The sequence below is a fragment of the Lindgomyces ingoldianus genome (genome assembly GCF_010093535.1).
Source record: "Lindgomyces ingoldianus strain ATCC 200398 unplaced genomic scaffold BDR25scaffold_1, whole genome shotgun sequence".
Taxonomy (NCBI): Eukaryota; Fungi; Ascomycota; class Dothideomycetes; order Pleosporales; family Lindgomycetaceae; genus Lindgomyces; species Lindgomyces ingoldianus.
The window spans coordinates 1,727,789-1,745,688 of NW_022985162.1; the positions used below are offsets into that span (position 1 = coordinate 1,727,789).

The window sequence follows — 17,900 nt, forward strand, 5'->3', positions numbered from 1 at the left end:
ACAGGACACGTTCGAAAGAACCGTTTCTCTCATTGCCTAGTATTGCTTATCTATGACCATAGACCCACTCGTTTTCTCTGCGTAACTAGCCCTCCCCCTCAGGCTTGAAATCATTCTCAAAATAGAATATCCTCCTTATCTCTGCTGGATATCTTCCTTTACTATTTCCGCAATGTGCTAGCAACCTCTATCAAGGAGAGGCTTGATTTCAAGGCAATTGGCCGCCTGACGATTCGTGAGATGATAATCTTCTGGAGAGATAATGAAACCTACATTCAAACCCTCAAAAAGGATACGCTAGTCCATATCCATATATTTCACATCCCATGCCTCGAGTACGGAAACGTTGCTATGAACACCTTCTCAATATGACCTTAACAATGAAAAGAACACCATTCGATACCCTTTTGAGTACCACTTCTGTGATTTACTTGACGGCTAGAAAATAGTCCTATGACTTGAAAGGTACGTGGTGTACATTAGGGAGTGGGATGGATTCATCTAGCACATCGATGTTAAAGTCAATTAGCATATCTATGATGAGATGAGAACAGCTAGCGACAACGTACATAGGAATACGTGGTGAATAGGACCCAGTGACAGTCAGAATAGCTCCATAGTTTCTCTCGAGCTCAATACGTTGCGATTTGTATCCTGGGATACAGGATGGGTCTATACCATTCTCACGCATCCCTTCCAAGATATGCAACCGGCCCTGGTTGGAAGCACGAAGCCAGATGCGAGGGTCTGTCCTGACATCCCGCCTGAGCAGTACGCTCACAAGCCTATTATGGTTGGTTTCTTTAGCAGAAGAGAACAAAGCCTGCACACCCTGTGTCAAACCTTTCGGTCGGCATAGTATTTCAGCCATACTTCTACCACTATGAAGTGTTTGTTTGCACCAGCATATAGGAATAGACTTCATTCTTTATCTGTGCAATTTGGCTGAGTGTTATGGGCCGGAAGCAATGACACGATGGACATCATCACACTAGAGGTTTCTCAGTATGTGGAGCTGGGGGTAATGGGGGTACAGAGATCCCTATCTTCAGATTCTTATCGTTTTGTCCAGAAAATCTCCTGCTTCGAACAGTTGAGGATTCTTTTAGAACAGTGGCGTGCATGGGCGTGATTTCTGACAGATCGACTGGAAGAGCTGCTGCGGGCTCCGATACCGCTGGAAGAGGCAGGAACTGGTGGCGGCAAGTGTGTCGGCGCTCTTGTCTCGTTTGGTTATCACTTCCGCGGCTGTTGGGAGAGACGTTCCGCTGACTGTACGGTGCGACGACACGGAACTGTTGTACGTACTGTTCGAGAAGCTACTCGAGTCCGACTGTTGTGGCAGCGACGATGTCAAATGGACTACAAATCAAAATCGAACCCGTCGAGCATGTACTCCCTCGCCATCTCGTCTAACGGTCGCTCCTCCTTTTCAGCCTCATCGTGGAAATTAAACTCAGCGGTTTCTCGGACATGTGGCAGGGCTTTGTTTTAGAGCTGCGATTCTTTGTAGCGATACTTTGCTGCTGCAGTGGCCTACTTCCCGCTCCGCTCATTGCGCCCGTTCCTTGATTAATTCAACGATCCTGGGCCTAGTGGCAATAATTTCGGCAGATTTGGGCGTCTCCTCGTCCTCATATGGCTCAAATCCTTCATCATGCGCAGTCTCAGCAGCAGCATCTAGCCGCCACGTCAAATTCGGCCTCCGTTGCGCCGCTGGCGTCCCGAAGATGTTTCCGGTGCAGTCCTCTTGGGGATAGCAAATTTACTGAAGACTAGTAGGATGGAACCCCATACTCATCAATAATATCAAACCATAATATTGATTCCGTGATGTTATCTCTTTGGTGATTCGACTGCAAAGGCTACAATATGAGGGATAAGTTTGTTTTGCGTGCTAGGCTCCGGTTCCTTTCGGGATGAAGGCAAAGGCGATGGTGGCCGTCTCGGAGAAAGCGACGGTAGTATATAGCTTCGGGGGTCTATGAGGAATTCTAGTCTGGGTGTGCCAAGGGGAAGAATGGCATTTCCGAGTCTGCCCAGTGGTGCTTGCCGAAAGAACTGTGAAGACTTAGGTATCCCCTTTCGCGTATCACAGACAGCTGTTGGTATGACGGATTCGCCTATGCCGCTAGATTGACCTACGCCGAGGAGTAGTGACTGTAGTGGTGGTTCTAGGTCAGGATAAACAGACTGATTATTGACAATGCGGGCCATAGTCGCCGTTTCAATAACAACAGGTCCGTCCTCAGCTGTACATAACAAGATGGAATGTGCTTCGTCTACAGCTTCGTTTCTCATCGGACGCACTCGCAGTGATTTGCCAAATGCAGATTGATAGCCAGGGGTTGTACGATTTGGCTGAGCGTTATAGGCTAGAAGCAATGACACAATGGCGTCTTGACCTTTTTCGGCCGCGTGAAATAGTGGCGTTTGCCCCTTTTCGTACTCACAATATGGGTCGGGGTTCGTCTCGAGTAGTAGCCTCACTACTGGTAGATGTCCGTTGCTTACTACCAGATGTAGAGGGTTGGTACGACCTGGTGAGCTTAGGTCAATCTCCTCTCCTCTATCGATCGATTTGGTGAGCGCGGTCAGTAAACCACGTTCTGCCGCGGAATGTACGAGCGGTTTCTGAGAGTGTGTGCCTTGAGCATGTTTGTGGGTGACCTGAACAAACTTGGAGTACTTGGTCTCTCCTCAGGAGTTCTAGATGTGCACTTTTTTTTAGACATTCTCTTGCTCCCTCCTCAAGTGATGTGCAATTAAGTTTCTGCATGGTCTCTAATAAGAGCTTTTGTTTTGATGCTGAAATGCCCCTGGAACATTAACTCACTCCCAAGAGAATAAATGTCCGTTTTTGGCGACTAATCCCTCATATCGTCATCAATCTCCTACTAATTTAATCAGTCAAATACTACATAGACTCACTAAGAGGCTCATGGGTGGTATGAAGCCTATTGCTCCAACGAGAGATCCAAAAAAAGGTTGACGCTTCATATTTAGCGAGTCTGAAATCACAAATCTTGACGCTTAAGTGACTACTTTGTTAAGATGATATGGCAGCTATAACGCCCGTCAGCTTTGGTCAAAGAAAGGCTATCCTGGTCATCTAGGCGTACTGTTTGCGGGGCTTGATATCTCGGCGAAGGACAGTCTTCTCCCAATCGGCTTCATCAACGTCGTCTCCATGTACGATGAGACCATAATGGCAATACAGTAAAGCTGAAGATGGCTGGTAAACCATCTCCTAGAATTGTTGTTCTAAGATTATTTTCCCAGGACCGTCATGCCTCGGGGTGTATTAGGAGAGATCTCTTCTAGAGCAATGCTCCATGTATATTGAAGCATTCCATTTATCTTTCCTCGATTTGTACTCGAAATCGACGTATTTCACAATATTAGGGTGTTGTCACTTGCTAATGATTTCGTACTCGGGCCGTAGTTATTTGCGACTTATTGAAAAGCTAACCTCAGCAGAGTAGCTGTAACTTTTCCGGACAAATAGCTGTTTCGAACGATTGGAAGAATCTCAACCTTGAGAATTATTTCGCGGAGCTCTTCCTGGCTATCTCGATACCCATTGCTTGCGCATTTCGGTGAAATATCTTCAAGTCCTTGATGCATTCGTAGGTGGCGCTGGCTTTGATCTCGAGGTTGTCGAGTGCCTCATCAGGCTGAGCGGTTTGAAGTAAGTTAGTTAGGGGTCATGGTGAAATACGCACAACGACCCAGAAGACTTACCAAGTTACCCTCCGCCATCTACCTGATGCTTGGTATGATGAGCAAGCGCTGGCGTTGCGGTTGGCTCCATTCTTGTTTGTTTGACGGCAAGGCTCCATGAGCCTCAGCCTCAGCCCACACCATGCTTTTCTCTCCAGCTCTTCCCCTTTAGAGAACCTCAACAACCCACCTAAATGAGCATTGTAGATTCGTAGAGAAGATGACTGAAGACCGCGGATACGTACTTTGCTTGATAAATCTGGAACAAATTAATCGCCACGCGTTCCTACCCCACCGTGTCCTGAAGAAACTTACTGGATCGGCTTTACATTGCACGCACCAGTCTCGTCCTCGCCGCACCCTCCTACGTTCAGACAGAACATGTAAACTAAGGCCTCGCCCTCTAATGTCTTAAAGGAGCCTAAAAGGAATACTCGTGTTACTAAGTTGCAAATCTGCAGCCATCGAATAGGACAGAATTACTAGTGAACTCGGCCTACAAAGAGACCAAAAGATTGTAGAAAGAGTCGACAGATAGTAAAGTATCCGTATTCCATCCTTTCGGTTTGATTATTGTTTTATACCTTAACCACCTCCCTCTCCCCAACCTAGAGGTTATTCAAAATCTCACTCTAATTTGGATGCCTAACAACCATGTCTCTCAACCATGTCTCTCAACTTATCCTACCTAACACCCCAACATCGCCATCTGCACCACAGCCATCAACCCCCCTCCCTCCCTCAGGACCTCAACGCTGAAAAACTCAAAATTTGCCCGGTCCCCTCATCCACAACTGCCTTCAACAACCTCTTCGTCTCATCCCCCTCCAAACCCCGCGAAACCCATGTTCCAATGCTTGGAGGTAGCAGACTAAGTTCCTGCCCTTAGCGAAGGTTTTCAAGTCACCAAATTTTGGTTCAATATGCGCGAATTGTGGGTCTGTGTATTCGACAGAGGGAATATATGTAGCGCGTTCGTTGGTTGTTTTCACGGCGCCTTGTGTCTTGTAGTTTTGGGTAGTGAGATTGTTGCGAATGATTCGGAAGTCGTCGTAGGAAATGTGGGTGAATGCTGGGCCGTCTTTGACATCGCCTAGGACAAATACACCATCTACATTTGTAGAGAGTGTTGGGGTGGTGATAATGTGACCTAGTGGTGTGGTTTTGATACCTACCATGTCCAAGCCGAGTGTTTCTGTGTTGGGAATGCGGCCGGTTGCGAGGATGTGCGAGGCTCGGACGCTGAGAGTTGTTTTTGGGTTTGTGGTTACGGAGATAGAAATTGGGAGTTCTGGGTCCTTGGATGCTGAAGAGCATTTCAATCCCATCTTCATTGAGAATAGCCTCCATGCAATCCACGAGCTCGAGATCGTCGTTCTTCGCCAGCAATCAAGAACCGCGATAGATAATGGTGGCTTTCGCCACAAGTCGTCGAAAGAGCTGCCCGAATTCGAGGCCTATGTGCCCTCCACCTAGAATGACGAGATGCCCAGGGACTTCACCGAGTTCTTGGATAGAAGTAAAATCTAGGACACGAGACTGGTCGAGGGAAGCAAGTCCTGGGATATTGGGCCTCGAGGGTTGACAACCGAGGTTGATGTAGATCTTGTCTGCACTTAGTTTTTTCTCGCCTCCTCCGCTGAGCTCGATAAGGACTTCGTTCTCTCCTGTGAAGTTCGCCTCTCCCATCAACACATCTACCCCTGCATCCTTAAGCCTCCTGTCCGAGTTACCCCGGAAGCTGGTCACAATATCTCTTTTCCTCTGCCTCACTTTCTGCATGTCAACCTTTATGTCTCCATGGCCAGGGTGAATGCCGCACTCCCTAGCCCGTCGGGCAAGATATGCTACTCGTCCGCTGGCAACCATTGTCTTGGTGAGAGTACATCCCTCATTGACGCAGCACCCTGCAATATGAGAGCGTTGGACGGGACAGGCAGAGAGCCCCAGGCCTTTCAGGTGTGAAGCAAGCGGGGTACTTGCTTGACCGGAGCCCGGAACGAGGGCGTCGTAGTGTTGAGTTGCCATAGTAGACAGAAAGCTAGAAGATGACAAAGCAAAGAGGAGTCTTTTAAATCCGCTGAGGTTAGCCGTGAGGCGACGTCGAAGAAAGCAATCGATTGAATTGACGAGCAGGGTGGGACGTAAGAACATGAATTGAATCAGATAGATTTGAGATTTAATGGTTTCTGGAGGATGAGATAGATAGAACAGAGGAAGATGGGAAATGGGAATTATAGAGAGAGTGCGAGAATAATATTCCACCAACTCTGTCCTTCCAAGCTGAACTGCCTTGTCACGACTAGTGTACCTGTAAATAGAGGGGTAGCTTTGAGCAGCTACCCCGCTTGATTCCTATCCCAACTTCTGCCTGGCCAGAGACGACAGTCTTGCACCTTTCGTTTGTGAATAAGCTGTCGCAGTTACTCAGTCATCCGGGGCTGGTTCCAAATCGTCAAACCCCAAGGAATGCCTTACGGACTTCCGTTCGAGACTTATCACCGTTTCCAAAAGCGTAGGCCCTGAAGTTTCCATCATCCACCCTTCACATTAAGCATTATAGTAATAATAATTATCTACAGCATCGACAACATCAACCGGCTGTTTCCCTGTCCCGTTGTTCAAGCATCGTTGACATGTCCATCTCGTTCAATACTAAACCCCAATTCTCCTTTCCCAACACCACGTCTATCCTCGTTCGTGGTGAGTGTTTGAGCCCTCGCAGGCTAAATGCAGTAGGGATCCCGCCGCTTAAAGATCAGCAGCCGGGGCCCGGGAAGCGAATGTGATTGTACAAGGGTACTTTTACAGAAGCGACCGAATTTGGGTATCAAAGAATTTGGAATGTGAAGAGACAAAAAAAAAGGATCCATGCTAGTTGAGCGTAGTTCAAACGAACTGCTCTTTCTATGCGAGAATGGTGAAGAATAGAAATGGCCGCTGCAAATGCTCTTAGAAAAAACTCCGTGTAATGCATAAGTCGTGAAAAGCGTGTCCGCTGGGTTGATTGCGATTATTTGAGGCGCAAAATGGGAGAGCGGGTTGGCTATCGGAGCTCGTGCTCATGGTCGGATGCAAGAGTGTCGCCTTCCCAGAGGCTTTGAGCGTCGTCCACAGGTGATCGAGATCCTGTAGATGGACTCCTGCCCCCAGATGAGTACGATGCGGAGGACGAGGACCCAACGGTCCATTCATCGCTATCGGATTGTGGATGGAATTCTTCGTATATGTCCAACATCCCATAACTTGAGCCGTCTTGAGGATCGCCGATCTCGACATAGTCGTAATCCCAACGGAACTCTTTATCAGGTTGTGCGCGAGGAAGGAACTTGGCTCTTGCCCAGAAATATGCAATGCCAGCAACTATATGTTGAGTTAGCGAAGGCCTCGAAATTGTGTGAAAGAGATGGCTTACGAAGACTGCCCGCAGCAAGGTCTACAGCATAATGGTGCGAGAAGTACATGGTAGACCACCACAGCCACATGGTGTATGCAACGTAGAACGGGAACAGTTTAGGGAAGACGTGTCCCATGAACAGAGTCTCGAGTGTGGCCCAACCGGAGTGTAGCGATGGGAATGCGCCGAAAACCATTGGCGATGCATGGAATGTGGAGGTATACAGATCTACGCCAAGTAGCTTGTCGATGGCCTTCAACCCCGCGGCATCGCCCGGCATAGAGTAATTTGCAGGCGCCAGGCCATAGAGGTTCTCATACCATGGCGGAGAACACGGGAAAACGAGCTGGATGATCACGCCCGCCAAGTTCATGTATCCGAATGCTCGAGCCCAGATCGGAAGTGTTCCGGGCGGGCCCCAGAGAAACATGCACGCGCTGACGATAATGGGAGAGACATAGTGCACAATGCCGTACGGTATCCAAGCCAGAAGATCCAAAACGACGTGCTTATGCGCGGACAGAATATTGCTCAGGTTGGCGCCATACAGGATATTTTCGAGCGCAGGAAGAACACGGACCCAAATCGAAGGCCGATAGTCGCTGGATATAAATCTAGTATTGCAGGGTCAGCTTGTTTGCGCAATCATTTATGCTATGGTGAGGGATGCGGGCTGTGCTACAACACCGTCTCAAGGCACCACAATGCCCAATGGGAGGGGGCAACGACGCATGGTGGCGCAAGAAAATGCGAGGACAACGTACTTGCAACAGTAAAATAGGAGCATCCAGGTTAATGCGGGGAGAAATGGGAGGAGGAATTGTCGTATGGCTGGCAACACGAGGCCCAACATGAGCAGCGCGGCGACGAAGGTCTTCGCAAAGGGCCCTGGAGATTCCATGACGGACAGCGAGAAGATGGCCACAATGGCTAGTATTAGGTACTGGCCATCGTATATGGACCACGGATGGGTCCGCAGCGAGCGCAGGGTGTCGGCGGGGGAGAAGGAGGTTTCGAGGGAGGCGATGGATGACGTGGGAGACTGTCTGCTGCGGATGCGCGAGCGGGTGGCCCGCCATTTTCTGCGCACACGATGTGGAATGAAGCTGGGCAGCTGCGACAAGCCGGGGACCTTTGCTCTTACGAGCATGACTGCAGTCGAGTGCTCGAGGAATGCGAGGTAGGATTTGTTCGTCATGATAGCTCGGGGATTGCTGTGCGGCAGAAGCAGGACCTAGGCGGAGGCGTCGAGGGCGAGGGCACACGCGCGACCAGAGGCTGCTGGGCGGGGAGTGCTTTTGGGGGGGGGGGGGATGGGGGAAGGGGGGAGTGTGTTTAGTCTCTCGGGGAGGTCCAGCAGGCCAGTCGGGCGGTGGAGAGAGAGGAGGGAGGCTCGGATTATGAAAGAGCTGGTGGAAGTCGGCGGATGGCTGAGGCTTGCTAAGGCCGGGGTCGTTCAAATTGCGAAACGCACGGACGTGACTCCAGCGCTTAGCAGCCAATGTGTGCGGCGCGCGGAGCCAGCCCCATCAGCCCAATTTCGTTTATTTTGGTGTCGATGTGAATGCTCATGAGAAGCGCATCTTGAGCATTGGAGCCTCGTGCCCTCACAGAGTGCTGTCAGGCCACAAGAACTGAGATGGACTGAGAGGACATTCTGGAGACGCACGCGAGCTACATCGCGCTGTGGGAGAACGAGCAATTCCGTCTAGCACTGCTGCACGCTGGCACCAATCAGCGCCGAGAACAGGGGGGAAACTCATTCCTCAGTCATGCTGCTGTTGGATGGAGCAGGTGTGCAGCAGCATTGCTATCAAATTGATGCTCGCGTGATTCACCATTGTCGCTATCTGCGTCTCCATCTCGCATTTCCCAACCCGGTAGCACATCAATGGTCCCACTGCAGCATAGAACCGAACAACACGACAATTCTTTGTCTATCTCCGACGTCCTGAATCCCCGAACATTTCCCTCGTAGAATTATCGGGAAGCGACCTCAGACCCGACCCTCTCGAGTGTTGCATGACATCAACACACATCTCCATCACCGTCTCTGCCGCGGCCCATCGAGACCTGTCACAACATTCAGCCTCACCGCAGCAAAAACGGTCGGCGCAGCGCCCACGACGATCTGTCCCACAGCCCTCTCCTAAAAAGCATCACCAATGCCTCGAGGCACAGACACATGAAACACTTCCCCCACCATGCACGCCTTACACCCTCAACCACACTGATACTCCAACACCTGGGCTGCAGAAGTTCAAACATCGTTCAAACGAATCCCCTCCTCTCCTCTTCACATCTCATCTCATCTCATCACATCACATCAGACAATCACATCGCATCTCCCGGACGCTTTTGTCCGCATCAGTCATCGGCTGGCAGTCTAGCTCCGTCCTCCGCTCGGCATCTCGTAAGCCCGGGTCCCGAATGCCGTTCGTTCCCATTTTCAATCCTCATCGCGCCAAGCCTGTGCTCACGCTCGGAAAGGATTTCACTGCCGCAATTTCCTTTTCCCAGTGTTCGTCTTGATGCTAAAGGGATCCCTGGAATCCGAGTCCCGAACTTTTGATATCGTGAACAGGCATGCGCCCAACAAAAAGAATTTTTTCTTCTGGGTACCTGGACAACGGCTAAAAGAACGCACCCACCACCGCGAACACCCCAAACCTTAACTAAACTCCTAACCTCCTGCCCTCCTGCCCTCCTCCCCCCTCTCTCACAGTTGCCCCCCCCCCCAGCCTTGCTCAGTCCTTGGTTCCCCTCATGACGAAGTCACACATCATCTGCTTCCAACTGTCGACGTGCATCCAACCACCAAATGTCCTGTCAGAAAACACTCCACAAGCCTCGTTTCAGAAACGCGGCCCAACCCCGTGTTCAGGTTACCCGCGTGTTTTCATCGTCATTTAGCACGGCTCAGCTCGCCCCTTGGTCTAAGCTCAAGCTGTCTGACTCTAAATGGTCGAGCATCGCTAACCTTAGCCTCCTTTCGCGCTTGTTCGGTATTTTGGTCGGAATGCGATATTACATTGCGGCTGACTGATTGAAAATTTGTGGTTCGAAAGGGGCGCAAGAAGGAAGGTTTGTTGACTGGCTACTGACATGCTCTAACAGTCTAGGAATATTGATTCTATCACCACCACATAATGTAGTTAGCAAAGCATGTTGTGACTTCAAAGAGGCAAAGACTGCTTGGATTTTGGACCATGTAAGTGCATGGTGAGGTATCCTTACTACTATATCCCAAAGTTCAGCAACAAGCTCACAAGAACGATTTGAGAATGCAAGAGCGCTGCTGTTTGGATTAATGCATATGCATTGGGACTAATCGTGTTCAATACTTAGTCAAGTATTTCATAGCATGCTCATCCATCATCCATGCCTGCAGTCAGGATCTCATTCATGATCCCATCCACATTCCTCAAATACAACTGAGAATGAGGTCAGGCTAATGTAACCGAAGTTTGTCAAATCCGCCGAAATCGATCGAAGCAGATGTAATAAAGCGCAGGTCATTCAGTCAGTCAAATATCGAGGAGCTCCTCCAGATACTCATCCAACTCGATAATCCTGAACTGATCCTTCCACTTCGCTTGAAACTTCTTCTTGCGGTAGGCAGCACTGGTCTGCTTCTTCCAGCTGACCAGTTCGACCTTCCATCCACGCTCCATGACGCGCTCCATCTGCGCCATGAACCCACCCGAGTACTCTGCGGGAGCCGCATCTCCAGTCGCAATGACCATTGTGCTTGGAGTCGCCCAGCAATCACAAACGCTCTCGAGCATCTTCAGATGAAGTAGCTCGTCCACACCCTGCTCAACCCATTTCTGGATTGTCTGCGGAGTGGCAGTGAATGCACCCGTTTCAGAGTCGCTATCATCGCCATTAGAGCGCCGTTGTTTGATTGCGGCATCCCAGCCCTTGGCATTGACATCCATGAAGAACCTGTCCCTGTCGGTGACTTCCTTCGTCTTGTAGACTCGCTCCATTATATTGACCTCATAGCCTACTGCTTTGGCTGTCTGAAAGGCGGGCAACGGAGGGGAGGTCTTGGTAGAGCCAGCGAGAATACGTTTCGCAACCGGGCGACGTCGTTCCATGAGTAGAATGAGGGCGTCAAAAGAAATATCCATGCAGCGTAGATCCCGTTTTTTAAGTCTTTCTTTGAATGGTCTGAGAGTTTCTTGAAATCCTAGGAGAATATTGGAAGCATCAACGATCACATGTATACCCCCGGGGAAAGTTCCATTGTTGCTTAATTGCATTGGGGCTACCATCCACTTTTTGTCCTCTGGGAAATTGCGCAGAAGCTTCAGGAAGAAGTGTTCGTGACGATCTTCACCACGTCGAGGGTTGAGTGTATAGCCAATAGGGACTGTTGGTAGTACTGGAGGTAGAGTAGAGTTCGTTGCTTTTAGTTGATTATTAGTGGTTGATTGAATTTTATTCGCAGAGGAGTTGGACCGTAAGGTATATCGCGGATGTGCGGGAGCCACTCGTGCAGTTGGGTCATTTGAAGAAGAAGCAGGAGTCGAAGTTTGAGGGAATTGGTGCACTTGGCTGGTAACATAGGTAGGTTGAACCGATATCGAATGCATTTGGGCGCCATTCTGACAGAGGGGAATTGGAGAGAAGCTATAGCCGTGTTCGTAGCCAGGTGTCAATGGGATTGAAGGAAGTTGCTGCATGTACGTCCCCATTGGCGTGTCGATATGGAATGGTACAGCATGTGGGTCGAGCATAAGGTACTGAAGGCTCAAAGAAGACTCTTGGGGAACGAATCCTAGAGTGGCCCCAGAGAGCATGCCTTCAGCTGGTAAAGAGGGAATATCTATAGCGAACGATGTAGGCTGGTTTGGAGAGGGAACAGGCCCGGCATTTTTCTGCGAAAGTTTTGCTTTCGCAGCGGTGGCTTTACGTAGCTGCTTTACCGAGAGGCTTCTCGGAAGTAAAGGTGAATCATTCTGGGACCGAACATGTTTGTTCATAGTTTGCTTCGGGCTCCCATTTGCTCGGTCATTCTCTTGAATCTTCAGCTGCGCCTTCTTTGGGGAATGCTGCCTCGGGTTCTCCTGGGCAACCGGGTTTTTCACTTGCATTTCATGCACTCTCTGGGCTTTTGCAAGAGACTTAGCCTCCTTTCGTTGTCGTTTCTTCCCTTGCCTTGCCTGTTTTTTGGTCAACACCTTGTTGGGTGACTCTGCAGGCTTATCCTCGCCATCGCTTATGTCGGACTCGACCTCGGTTTCAATTTCGCCCTCAGCTTCGATTTCGACCTTGGGCAGACTTTCCGTTCCGACCTGGACTTCGACCTCTGTCTCTATTTCGACTTCGATTTTGGCCTCAACATTCTTGGGAACACCGATTAGTTCTAGGGGAGGGGAGGCGAGTGCTTCGTCAGAGTTGTATGACGCATCGGTATCAAAATCTTCGGGATAAACAGTAACTGTTCGCGCATGTTTTGGAATTCCTAAGAGATCGTAGATTTTCCCAAAATCCCCTAACTTCTGCAGACCAGAAGAGGTGCTCAGCTCAGTGTCCGCTTCTTTGATGGTGGGTTTGTCTAGTTCGACATCTGTAGTCGATTCTGGAGAAATCATGGTAGGCGATGGACTAGCGTCGAAGGAATTCAAGCTTCCGATCAGATCCAAGGCAGGGCCGAAGCCCCATGATGTGTCATCTGGTTCGGACGGCATAAGAGCAGATCGAAGAGTTTGGGTGGTCTAATGAAGGTACTCTTCGGATTGATCGGAGAGTGTCTAGATAGAGCTATTCAGAAGATGCTAGAAGCGGTGAACACGATTAGCTGTGCCTTGGTGAATTGTCGATTTGCAATGCATACTGTGACGGCAGTAGGTAGCAGCTTCAATCTCGTGTGCATGATCGCAGCTGAGAGGGAGCGCGTTGAAGGGTCAGTCTGTGTTCCGAAAGCAGCGCGTGCTGAAGATATGTTGGGAAATAGTAGAAAGTGTGATAGAGGACCCTGGAGGTGTTGAAGGTCGACGTGGGTGTTGATGTAAAGAGGACGTGAGGTTCAGGGTGGCGGGGTTTAAATTTGGCGATCTCCTAAGTACCTCGTCCGTGCTCTCTCTCCCTCGATCTCGGACCTGTTCCGAGACATGATATCATCGAGTGCTGACTACTCGCCAATCGTAACCATGGAACAATTATTGTCAAGTGAAAGACATAGCTTACACAAGACACGTGGTTTTCCACATGGTTTCAGTTCAGACGGCTCAGGCAACTTGAGTGGCCGAAAAGCGTTCTTCGTGCTGCCGGAGTCCTCCGGACTCTTTAAACCACTCCTGAGCCATCATATCAAATGGTTTCCGTAACCTCGGGTCGTCTCTGGCTTCCTCGCCAATGGAAGAATATTATCAATTTGAGCCTTGGCGATGCCCCTCTACCCCTCCTCGTTCATCTTCCTTTCCATGAACCAACTTGGACATGTCAGCCGACTTCTGGGCCGGCTATCTCAGCGGTGCTGCAGGTATTCTCATCGGGAATCCTCTTGATCTTGTGAAAACACGTCTTCAAGCCGGCAGCAGCCCTTCTCCAACTCTTGATTCGGCTACTTCGCCACTGCAGCAAAGCTTCAAGGGCCACTTTGACCGCGCAGGAACTTTGGTGAGAGGTCAGAGACGCCCAATTGAGCTTGAAGATGCCAATGTAGCCTACAATTCGTCGTGCTGACCACGAATGTCATAGTGCAGGCGCAACAGCACCCATCCTCGGCTACGGTGCCCTCAATGCAATTCTCTTCGTCTCTTACAACCGCACCCTCTCCCTGCTAGGAGACTCCCCCTCTGCCCCATCTAATCTGTGGAGAGTGTGGTTGGCCGGCTCTGCAGGAGGACTCGCAACCTTCGTTGTCTCTGCGCCCACCGAGCTCATCAAATGCCGTGCTCAGGTCTGGAAGGGGAACGCCAGTTCCTGGTCAATTGCACGAGACACTTGGAAATATGAAGGAATAAGAGGACTGTATTATGGGGGGGGGATAACGAGTGTGAGGGATGCTGTGGGATATGGGTTTTAGTAGGCTTCTTTGCCTAATCCCCCAATAGATATTATGACTAACTAACTCCCCAGTTTCTGGTCTTATGAATGGAGCAAGCAAACTTTCAGCTCTCCCGAAGACACAGATAGGCAGACCGCCCTCAAAGTGTTGTTGTGTGGAGGGTTTGCAGGCATTGTGACGTGGGCATCCATCTTCCCACTAGATGTCGTCAAGACAAGAGTTCAAACGCAACTATCACATTTACCATATTCCCTCAGAAGCGAACAACGCGGCTTGTTACATCCCGAGCTAGAGGGCATTCCCACACCGCAGAAAAAAAGGCTGAGCACGTTACATGTCGCAAGGCAAGCCTACCAATCAGATGGCGCAGGCGTCTTCTTTCGTGGGCTGGGGATATGTAGCATAAGAGCCTTCGTCGTCAACGCCGTGCAGTGGGCTGTCTATGAATGGATGATGCGGCTGTTGCAGCAGCCATGAAGGATAGCACTTAGAAAATAGCAACGAAGAAGGCTGAGACCGGAGGTGAATGTCTGCATTCTTATAATGCCGAAGCTCACTTCCTTTGAATCTGCAATCTAGAGTACATTATGAAATTTTTAAACCCTGGACCACCGCTGAATACCGAGGATTGTCAAGGCGAAAGCACCCCATTGAGCTACGCCTGCGGAGACAGCCTTTCGGAGAGTTACGGGAAATAAGAGAAAAGTTGACTAAGGAGAAAGTAGGCTCAGAGGAGGTTGACCTTAGGCCAAATGCATCCGACATAAGAACGGCCCGACCTTATCCTAAGAGATGATGTAGGATATATTCCAAAGATTATGGTCCTCCGCATCCCCAGTCAAGCCTACATAATTTGGTCTTGGGTCAGGCCTCCAGTGACTTCGGTGCCCTCCATGGCATCGCCATTGCTCTGATTACTGTAGCGAACGTAAGTCAGTCCGAGAGGTCTACCTCCGTATTGATAGCCGGTGAATTTAGCTGCTATCTGTTAGGCATTGAATAGCAAGAACGCAATCAAGCGGCGTCATACCGATGGCAGTCTCGGCATCTGCGGCCTTCTCAAATTCCACGACGCCAGTACCACGAGAACGCCCATTCAGCTCGTACTGAATTTCGGCACGCTCAACCTTGCCGATAGTAGTGAAAAGCTCAACAAGATCCTCGTTGCTGGTGGACCAGGGCAACTAGAACAGTAAGTACCGAGGAGTAGGCGTAGATGTTGGTTACTTACGTTTCGAACGTAGATGACATTGCTTGGTTCTCCACCCGAAGTAGCGAAGTCCGTGAACGGATTTGGAGGATTGGACGCCGCATTAGCATCAACAGCTCCAGCGGCACCATATCCACCTCCAAATCCTCCACGCCCCCCGAAGCCGCCTCCATATCCACCGCGTCCACCCCCAAAGCCGCCACGTCCTCCGAAGCCTCCACGGCCACCGAAACCGCCGCCGCCGAACCCACCACGGCCGAAACCGGGTCCACCGGCAGCTGCAAAGCGATCCTCGCGGACCTCGAGGTTGCGGCCCTGCCAATCATAACCGTTAAACTGCTGGATTGCGTTTCGGGCATCCTCAGCAGTCTCGAATGCGACGATTCCTGAGCCTTTGGGGCGGCCATCGGGGGCAACATGGACGTCTGCACGCAGGACGGATCCGGTATGAGCTGCAGGGAAATAAGTCAGTGGATTTCTCATCGAGTAGGGTCAGTAGTGTGCTGATAGAAACCTACCGGCTTGTCGGAAAAGATCCTTCAAGTCTTGCCAGCCAACGTTGTAGGGAAGCTGTAGGCCAGAGTCAGCATGCCAATCGTATCCGGGCAAAAAATAGAGGTGGAACAAACATTGGCGACATAGACCTGTCTACCTCCTCCTCCACCGGAAGGACCGCCATAGCCGCCGGGACCTCCATATCCACCGCGCATGCCTCCGCCGAAGTCACCGCGTCCGCCAGGCGCGGGGTTGCTGAAACGAGGCTCGGCCTCTCGATCTTCGCGAACGTACACCAGGCGACCCATAAGGTTTTGGTTACTGAGCGTCGACACGGCGTTTTGAGCCTGCTCCCGTGTTGCATACTCCACGATGCCACAACCCTATTCCCGAGGAAACCCAGTCAATCACCATCCAACGCACGGAATAAACCAGCCATTCATCTTATTTACCTTTGACATTCCATTCGGCAGCAACAATACGTCTGCGAACAAGACTTCGCCGGCTGCGAGGGAGTTAGCCGCGCTGACGGGAGACGGGCCGACGGGGAATCCTGACCTTGTCTCATGAAATCTTTGAGATGATGCCATTTCACATCGTAGCTCAAGTTGCCCACGTAGACACGACGGTCTTGTTGGGATGATTCGCGGATGTTTTGCATCATATTGTCTTTTGATGCTGAACGATCCTCTGGTCCACGCTGGGGCGCTCCACGACCAGCTCCGTACGTATTGTATGCTCCCGTGCCCTGAGCACCACCACCTGTCGGCGAGCGCGAGCGACGGTCGGAACGGCGATACTCGTCGCGGCTGCGAGAACGGCTGCGAGGTGAGTATGAGCGTCGAGATCGACGAGGAGACCGGGAACGACGACGCGGCGAGCGTTCGCGACCGGCGTCTCGCTGATCGTAAGAGTCAGTACTGTAGGACATGGTGACGGCGCCAGCCAGTGTCGGCATGAAGAGATGCGGAAGGGGGATGGCAGGTCGAGCGTCGAGGTCAAGGCTACGCGTGAAGTAAAGTTGTAGCTTGATCTGACGCCCAGTTCAAGCGAGCCGCAGCAGGCTTGGCGCGGCGCATCACGTGCGCTGGACCGGAGGGCTGGCTGCTCAACACGCAACTCTGGAACGGCGAGCGGTTGTGAAGCCGCTGCCGCGCCACTTCACGGCACCCGGCACCTTACAAGACGCTCCGATGCAGAGAGCCCACAACAAAGGGCAAGGAGCAGGAGAGGGCGATTGACTTACAGCTTGCGGGCGGTAGGTATCTGCGGAGTCTGGAGCAATTCACAGTCAGCAGCGCAATCAGGCTCAGGATTGTGTGTGAAGATGGATGGCGCGTCAGAGGACGGAAGATTAGGAAGTAAAAAAGGCAGGCGGGGTCAGAGGAAAGAGGAAGCTTCGACGGAACCCACTCACCCATAATGTCCTGCGGTAGCTTACAACCACACAGCTGCAGTCAGTCGGCAAGGATCAATGAACTGGCCGGAGAACCAGTCAGAACCCAAGAGGGGGACGCTGGGCAGTGGCCGAGCTGAACTGGCACAGCGGGTCCGATTCCGTGTGAATGGGAGCAAAGTGATGCAGAGACAGCAGATTTGCCTTTTCGCCTTCTCGCAGGCCGCTTTGGCAGAGGCCTCCCCACGCACGCGCGAGATGGAACAACAGCCAATGGGGGGGGTGCGAGACACCGACAACTCGATGCGGCCCAGCCTGGTACCGCGATGATGGGTTGGTGGTCGGCGGGCTACTACGGGTATGTAGGGTTGCAAAGTGATCGGGAACCACGCAACTGCGGTCCAGGTTTAGGACGGAGGGCGGCTGTGGGGGCGGGCGGGTTGTAACTTGTTGCGAGAGGGCAGGCGGCCGCAACGGGGAGGATGCGGAACAGGCGATCAGGCAAGGAGGCGATGTCGAGGCTCAGCTTTGGGTGAAACTTTCCACGCGTGCAGAGGCAGGCGTGAGGGACGCGGAGAAACGAGGTGAACGGGAGGTCCACTCCAACTGCTCGCTTGGTCCGTGTCAGCTCCAGGCCGCCCTACGAGCAAACATCATC

At 51.2% G+C, this 17,900-nt stretch overlaps 7 protein-coding genes across 7 annotated transcripts; 2 read left to right on the top strand and 5 right to left on the bottom strand.

Moving 5' to 3' along the window:
• Positions 1 to 2,343: 2,343 nt before the first annotated feature.
• BDR25DRAFT_161338 (ankyrin) lies at positions 2,344 to 2,625 on the bottom strand (the record flags this gene model as incomplete). Its single annotated transcript, XM_033684046.1, has 1 exon — positions 2,344 to 2,625. A coding segment is annotated over one exon (282 nt), but the record flags the coding sequence as incomplete, so codon positions are not given.
• A 1,743-nt stretch (positions 2,626 to 4,368) lies between these two features.
• On the bottom strand, positions 4,369 to 5,751 carry BDR25DRAFT_330527 (FAD/NAD(P)-binding domain-containing protein; the record flags this gene model as incomplete). The annotated part of the gene is made up of 3 exons (XM_033692536.1): positions 4,369 to 4,548; positions 4,596 to 5,029; positions 5,121 to 5,751. The coding sequence occupies 3 exons, from the start codon at positions 5,749 to 5,751 to the stop codon at positions 4,465 to 4,467; spliced, it is 1,149 nt and encodes a 382-aa protein (XP_033554748.1). The 3' UTR covers positions 4,369 to 4,464.
• Positions 5,752 to 6,769: 1,018 nt separating this feature from the next.
• Positions 6,770 to 8,318, bottom strand: BDR25DRAFT_321066 (aureobasidin resistance protein Aur1; the record flags this gene model as incomplete). Its single annotated transcript, XM_033691945.1, has 3 exons — positions 6,770 to 7,086; positions 7,139 to 7,734; positions 7,885 to 8,318. The coding sequence occupies 3 exons, from the start codon at positions 8,316 to 8,318 to the stop codon at positions 6,770 to 6,772; spliced, it is 1,347 nt and encodes a 448-aa protein (XP_033554749.1).
• A 1,531-nt stretch (positions 8,319 to 9,849) lies between these two features.
• On the top strand, positions 9,850 to 10,449 carry BDR25DRAFT_299659 (uncharacterized protein). The gene has a single exon (XM_033689207.1). It carries the CDS (start codon positions 9,942 to 9,944, stop codon positions 10,164 to 10,166), a length of 225 nt encoding a protein of 74 aa, XP_033554750.1. The 5' UTR covers positions 9,850 to 9,941; the 3' UTR covers positions 10,167 to 10,449.
• On the bottom strand, positions 10,330 to 13,138 carry BDR25DRAFT_299660 (uncharacterized protein). Its single transcript, XM_033689208.1, has 2 exons — positions 12,966 to 13,138; positions 10,330 to 12,906 (listed from the first exon to the last, which is right to left on the bottom strand). Exon 2 carries the CDS (start codon positions 12,817 to 12,819, stop codon positions 10,648 to 10,650), a length of 2,172 nt encoding a protein of 723 aa, XP_033554751.1. The 5' UTR covers positions 12,820 to 12,906; positions 12,966 to 13,138; the 3' UTR covers positions 10,330 to 10,647.
• Positions 13,139 to 13,570: 432 nt separating this feature from the next.
• Positions 13,571 to 14,650, top strand: BDR25DRAFT_250269 (mitochondrial carrier; the record flags this gene model as incomplete). Its single annotated transcript, XM_033686054.1, has 3 exons — positions 13,571 to 13,757; positions 13,837 to 14,158; positions 14,213 to 14,650. 3 exons carry the CDS (start codon positions 13,571 to 13,573, stop codon positions 14,616 to 14,618), a joined length of 915 nt encoding a protein of 304 aa, XP_033554752.1. The 3' UTR covers positions 14,619 to 14,650.
• BDR25DRAFT_364914 (RNA-binding domain-containing protein) lies at positions 14,634 to 16,777 on the bottom strand (the record flags this gene model as incomplete). The annotated part of the gene is made up of 7 exons (XM_033696866.1): positions 14,634 to 15,119; positions 15,172 to 15,325; positions 15,373 to 15,803; positions 15,870 to 15,921; positions 15,981 to 16,229; positions 16,299 to 16,351; positions 16,405 to 16,777. 7 exons carry the CDS (start codon positions 16,775 to 16,777, stop codon positions 14,986 to 14,988), a joined length of 1,446 nt encoding a protein of 481 aa, XP_033554753.1. The 3' UTR covers positions 14,634 to 14,985.
• Positions 16,778 to 17,900: the final 1,123 nt, after the last annotated feature.

Bases quoted from the DNA above. Each gene is read 5' to 3' on its own strand.
- BDR25DRAFT_299659 (XM_033689207.1), top strand. From the start codon at position 9,942: ATGTCCTGTCAGAAAACACTCCACAAGCCTCGTTTCAGAAACGCGGCC.
- BDR25DRAFT_299660 (XM_033689208.1), bottom strand. From the start codon at position 12,819: ATGCCGTCCGAACCAGATGACACATCATGGGGCTTCGGCCCTGCCTTG.